This window comes from Sceloporus occidentalis, unplaced genomic scaffold, assembly GCF_023333645.1.
Source record: "Sceloporus occidentalis isolate IW3139 unplaced genomic scaffold, rSceOcc1.0.p SCAF_422, whole genome shotgun sequence".
Lineage (NCBI taxonomy): Eukaryota > Metazoa > Chordata > Lepidosauria > Squamata > Phrynosomatidae > Sceloporus > Sceloporus occidentalis.
The window spans coordinates 20,657-26,751 of record NW_028317402.1 but is presented as its reverse complement, the minus strand read 5'-3'; the positions used below and the strand labels follow the sequence as shown (position 1 = coordinate 26,751).

Below are 6,095 nucleotides of genomic sequence, written 5' to 3'. Positions count from 1 at the left end.
TTTTTTTTGGAGAGGACAATATTTGAGCACAATGTGTACCTGAGCCTAAAGCTAACTGGCGCCAAATATAAAGACGCCTATCTGGCTGAATTTATCCAATTTCTGTATTATTCTTTTATTCTGCAAACTAAGATCTCTCTCAAAACTGGGAAAGGGAAAATACTTAACATATTAAATACTGGAGAGATCTTGCTAGCTAGGATGATATGTTTCTCGGATAAAACACACAAAAAAATAAACAAATTAAATAAATAGAAAGACACACAAACTAGGTAGAAGTCTTGTATTGTTACAGTAATCAAATTTATTTCTTTATTTTAGAACATACTGATCACAAATTTAAATTATTAGCTAGTAATAATATTTATAATAATATACACAGGCTTGGCACATGTAAAATTCCCATAATGAACAGTTAGATGTATATGATCCATTTATCCAACTACCAAACTGAAGAAAATAAGTCACTTCAATTGCAAATCTCCTTGGGAGATGTATGAAGCGTACAAAATCCAGAAACAGGTATCCATGTCTATAAAGCAGAGTAACGGCGCTACTGAAATAAAAATAAATAGCTATCCCAATAAATAGACATAAATAAAATTGGCTGCTCGACAAGAAAATTAAGCAATTCTTATAATAACAACACTTATAAAGATAGAATTATAAAGAAAAGAAAACTTGGAGCGCATGTCTAATCATCTCAGTGGCACGGAACCATTTTACAATAAATTAGTCAACTTCTTCCATTCTAGATGAATCCGCGTGTTCTTCCAGCGGTGGCAGGTCGTCCACCTGTACAGATGATTCCTCCTCTAGTGTAGCCTCATCTTCATCAATTCCTAAATAACATGGACGGGTCATAAGGCTGAGGGCAACATATAATTCTGTCTAGAGTCCTAGACTATGCATTTTTGCTATTACTATATTACTAATCATTATTACGATTTTGTTTAATATTCCGTGTACTTTGTGCTATTGTGCTCGTTGTTACTTTATAAATAGTAACTATATATCTGGATAACGTTGAACTGGCTCGGGAAACTAGACAATTTTAGCAACTGAGGAATATCTTTGAATAAATCAGCGCCAATTGTTACACACAATCAAATCGCACTGTAATCATTTCCATATAAACGAAAGGGATGATTCGGTCTGCAGCTCATAGCTTTTCGGTAACTTTTCCATTTTGAGTGAATAGCAAATCATATTTATCTCATAGCCATGTCATGTGGGTCATACCTATGTCCTTTCCCTAATATACTATAGAACATCAGTTAAAAAAAATTCTATTTGGAATAAGGCCAGGAGATCCTTTAGACCTCTTTCAAGTTGCAAGTTTGTCCTGTCATTTTATTTGCAATACGCATCAAAGTACAAATGGGATACACTCAAAAAATAATAAAGTACGTACCTAGCCCGAGTTTGATCATCCTGTAGATGCGGTTGGAATGAGTCTGTGGATCTTCCAGGGTGAAGCCAGATGAGAGGAGGGCCGTTTCAAAGAGGAGAATCACCAGATCCTTTACAGATTTGTCATTCTTATCAGCCTCCGCTTTCTGCCTCAGAGTCTCAACGATCGCATGGTCCGGGTTGATCTCAAGGTGCTTCTTGGCAGCCATGTAGCCCATTGTGGTGTTGTCCCTCAGGGCCTGAGCCTTCATTATTCTCTCCATGTTTGCTGTCCAACCGTAGGTACTGGTCACAATGCAACACGGAGATTCAACTAGCCGGTTTGATAAGACCACCTGGAATAGGACAGAATAAAGATATGTGTTCAGAATATGGTTTGTTCTTCTCAAACATGGAGTTTTAGTGGGTAGGTAACATATTTTATCGAGCCAACGTAAGAAAACAAAGTCAAGTCATGTAAGCTTTAAGGGTGTCAGAGGCCTGTTCTACAAATGATGTCCTGAAAGTTTTGACTCAACATTATATTTTGCTCCATGTTGTCCACAAGTACATTGCACAACACTCTCACACATACACACACGCACACACTGTATGTATTTGATGATACAAAATATCAGCTCAAGGTATTCGATGCAAAGTATCCAACCAACCTTCTCTACTTTCTTTTCCAGGATGTCTTTCATGATCTTGCAGAGATTTTCAAACTTTTCTTGTTTTTCTTCTTTTTTCTTTCTCTCTTCTTCATCTTCTGGAAGCTCCAAGCCTTCTTTGGTAACTGAAACCAACGTATTACCATCAAACTCCTTCAGCTGCTGGACGCAGTATTCGTCTATAGGTTCGATCATGTAGATCACTTCCAGTCCGTGCTTCCGAAGCCTCTCCACAAAGGCACAGTGAGCCACCTGTTCTCTTGTTTCACCTGCATAATTGAGGAATACTTGAAGTTACCAAAGAATCTCCAAATGTTTGGGGAACTCCTAGATGCCCTGTACTATTTTAAAAAAGGACATTAAGAGCTGAACATGTCTTACCTGTGATGTAGTAAATATGCTTCTGATTTTCCTTCATGCGAGAGACATATTCTGAGAGAGAGATCATTTCATCTCCAGAAGCAGAGGAATAATAGCGTAAAAGCTCAGAAAGCTTCTTACAGTTCTGTGAATCTTCATGAATTCCAAGCTGAAAGGTTAATGAATAAAAATAAAAAATAAATGTGAGTTTATCGCTGGCTGATATACAGTATATACTGTACGTGACAATATTCCACGCATTCCTGGAGGGGCCGATGTGCAACAATCTATTTGCAAGAGCTTCTGCCCTATGAGGAGGTCCTTTTTCGCTCCTTTTGGCTTCTCTTTAGGCATATGATGGCATGTTGTGGTTCTCCTCTTTAAAACACGCTGTAAAAATACTATGGAAGTATACACAGACCTCTCTGCTATAAAAGGCCTTTTTTAACGGAGATGTCTGATGTCTCCAACCAGCCCGTTGACAGCTGCGGTGCTGCGGTGTACTAGGGAGGTCAGTCACCCAAATGGTCCCAAGTAAAGTAGCCCCGGGTGCTGACCCCTAGATCTGCTGCTCGTTGACCTAGGCAAGAATATGTCCCATGTATTTTCTGCCAGAGAACAGAAAGTAAGAAGGCCAAGGGGTAGAAGAAGGCAGGCGCCCAACCCACCAGTGACAGTTATCAATCCTCAGGACACGTGATGGTGTTAAATTACTGTATTAACTCAATTTTACAGCAGACACAACACAATAAATTCCCCACAGTTTGAGAATCACCGGTACCTTTAGATTCTTGGAAAACTGCTCATAAAACCTTTTGTAATTGTCTTTATCCTCTGATAGCTCTGTGAAGAGTTCCAAACACTTCTTCACCAAGTTCTTTCTGATCACTTTGAGAATCTTGCTCTGCTGCAGCATCTCACGGGAAATGTTCAGTGGAAGGTCCTCTGAGTCCACCACTCCTTTCATAAAATCTACAAAGAGCAAGTGCTTCTATGTCACCATAACTGTTCACAGTAACATCAGAAGAACGGGTATTCTCAATCAGCTAGGTGATACGGGTTCCATCACACCTCAAATGCTCACAGCTACAAGTATGCCTGAATTACACAGGCGTATCTATTGCCGCAATCTAGCAAGAAGAGAAATAAATATTAAGATATTCCATTAAAGTTTAGGGCAACAGTCCACAATCTGCTTACTCAGATACTCAGGCATCAGCTCCTCGCAGTTGTCCATGATGAATACTCTACGCACATACAGCTTGATGTTATTTTTTTTCCTCCTGTTCTCAAATAGGTCAAAAGCGGCTCGCCGTGGAGTGAACAGAAGAGCTCGGAACTCCAGCTGCCCCTCTACAGAGAAGTGCTGGCAGGAAAAACACATTAGAGTTTATTAAAACATAAGGTACCTCAACTAGAAACCCTACTTAAACCCCTTAAGGACAATGGGCGGTCCCTAAACCCATTTTAGGGGCCCTAAGCCAAAAAAGATTTGGGGGGGCCCCACCTTACAAGTGATGAAAAAGATTATACATAACCCATATAACCATTAGTTTGTTAATGAGCAACACATATTCATAGCAATAAGATTTCAAAGGAGTTGGAGAGTCACCAATTATACAGGGGGGCTTATACTAACAGGGTCCCTAATTTAGGATAAGCTTGTATGGTATTATGGGGTCCATAACTTAGGATAACCTTGTATGGTATTACCCCCCCTCTGATCATTTGCCCCACAATGGCTGCTCGGTTTCAAATCTGACTGTAAGGTTTCAGGACATGTTGTATATTTTCCGAGATAACAAAAATCCATTTAGTAAATTGAGAGATTTAAACAATAGTGATAACTTACCTTAACAGCCAGGTGATCCTCCCAGTCGTTGGTCAGACTCTTGTAGAATTCTCCATACTCCTCGTTGGTTATATCATCAGGGTTGCGTGTCCAGATAGGCTTGGTCTTATTAAGCTCTTCACTGTCAATATATTTTTCTTTGATCTTCTTTGTCTTCTTTTTCTTGTTTCCTTTCGTATCATCCTCTTCCTCATCAGCACCAACATCCTCAATTTCCGGCTTTTCCCCCTTTTCTTCCTCTTTCTCCTCGGTTACCTCCTCTGCCTCGTCGTCGCTGATTTCTTTTTTACGCTGTTTTTCCACCTGCATTATAAGAAGTGGAAGAAAAATAGAATGATGTCTTTCTTTACTCAGTATGGTTTGCCAAGAACCTGATTTGGTGCATGGTTACAAAGTCCTAGCCAACCCATTAGCACAGGTCTCCAATCATTGACATTCCTTTGTTAAAGGAATTTGGAATAGTAATGTTTGGATGACATCATTATAACTGAGTTCGATGACTATTCATATTTCAGAGATTAGCTTGTTCAGATATATTTAACCTTTTTTTTGCTGGCAAGAGCCTAGGAGGAACATCATACTTACATATAATGTAATTGGATAGCCAATGAATTGTGAGTGTTTCTTCACAATTTCTTTTATTCTCCTCTCTTCCAAATATTCTGTTTGATCTTCCTTAAGGTGCAAAATAACCTTTGTACCACGACCAACAGGCTCACCTAGCGTTAAAAAGAGGCCATTAGTGCACTCTTGGGTGGGAAAATAAATTGGAAATTACATTGGAATAACAGTCTGTACAAATGGGCTTTGGGAAGCTTGAACCAAGTACCCTACCGTATTCAAGAACCACTTACTGTTGTCCACTTTGACTGTAAAGGATCCACCAGCGGAGGACTCCCAGGCATACTGCTCGTCATCATTGTGCTTGGTGATCACTGTAACCTTCTCGGCCACAAGGTACGCAGAGTAGAAGCCAACACCAAACTGACCGATCATGGAGATATCGGCCCCGGCCTGCAGAGCCTCCATGAAAGCCTTGGTTCCGGACTTGGCGATGGTTCCCAGGTTATTGATAAGATCAGCTTTGGTCATCCCGATGCCAGTGTCGATTACGGTGAGAGTACGATCATGTTTGTTGGGAATCAGGTCAATTTTCAGCTCTTTCCCAGAATCCAGTTTGCTCGGATCAGTCAGACTCTCATAGCGGATTTTGTCCAGAGCCTGAAATAAAACAAATTATTTAAAATTCAAATAGTGAAACACAGTGATAAAATAAATGTCATTTCTGTTGACATATTTGGATATACTGTACTTACATCAGATGAGTTGGAAATCATTTCTCGCAGGAAAATCTCTTTATTAGAATAGAAGGTGTTTATGATTAAAGACATAAGTTGGGCAATTTCTGCCTGGAAAGCAAACGTCTCCACTTCCTCCTCCATCGCGTGATCCTGAACAGTCCTTAAGTCCTCGGGCATCTAAAGAGGACAAACAAATAAAATTTAAGGAAAACCATCATACAACTTGCAACTAAACGCACGCGGATCTGTATTATAGATGACATTTTCCCTTTTTCATGGTCCATTCCATGTTAAACCCTTTTACTGCCCTAATAGCAGACTGGGTGGGAAGTCAAAGGGAGCATAGTTTTTGTTCCTCTTGTCAAGCTTATTTTTTTATAAATACCATTATCGATAAGAATTAATAAATTAATAATTAAGTGTTTATCACTATTATTTCTTATCCCTATTATAACGCACCAACATGTAATGCAGTGCTGTACAAGCTGATATAGCATAAAATATAGAATGCATTCAGGG

At 39.5% G+C, this 6,095-nt stretch overlaps 1 protein-coding gene across 2 annotated transcripts; it reads right to left on the bottom strand.

Annotated features, from left to right (window-relative positions):
- Nucleotides 1-732: 732 nt before the first annotated feature.
- Nucleotides 733-5,753, bottom strand: LOC149272695 (heat shock protein HSP 90-alpha-like). Of its 2 annotated transcripts, XM_089506788.1 has the most exons (11): nucleotides 5,592-5,753; nucleotides 5,426-5,496; nucleotides 5,130-5,281; nucleotides 4,861-4,994; nucleotides 4,276-4,578; nucleotides 3,624-3,789; nucleotides 3,205-3,395; nucleotides 2,445-2,592; nucleotides 2,064-2,332; nucleotides 1,415-1,748; nucleotides 733-842 (listed from the first exon to the last, which is right to left on the bottom strand). In XM_089506788.1, the coding sequence occupies exons 1-11, from the start codon at nucleotides 5,751-5,753 to the stop codon at nucleotides 733-735; spliced, it is 2,040 nt and encodes a 679-aa protein (XP_089362914.1). The 2 variants fall into 2 exon arrangements, with proteins under 2 accessions (XP_089362914.1, XP_089362913.1); XM_089506787.1 differs by having other exon boundaries at nucleotides 5,130-5,496.
- Nucleotides 5,754-6,095: the final 342 nt, after the last annotated feature.

Coding starts and splice junctions, on each gene's coding strand:
- LOC149272695 (XM_089506787.1), bottom strand. CDS start 5,753: ATGCCCGAGGACTTAAGGACTGTTCAGGATCACGCGATGGAGGAGGAA. Junction 5,497..5,591: donor TGATTTCCAACTCATCTGAT/GTAAGTACAGTA, acceptor GTTTTATTTCAG/GCTCTGGACAAAATCCGCTA. Junction 4,579..4,860: donor GCTATCCAATTACATTATAT/GTAAGTATGATG, acceptor CTTATAATGCAG/GTGGAAAAACAGCGTAAAAA.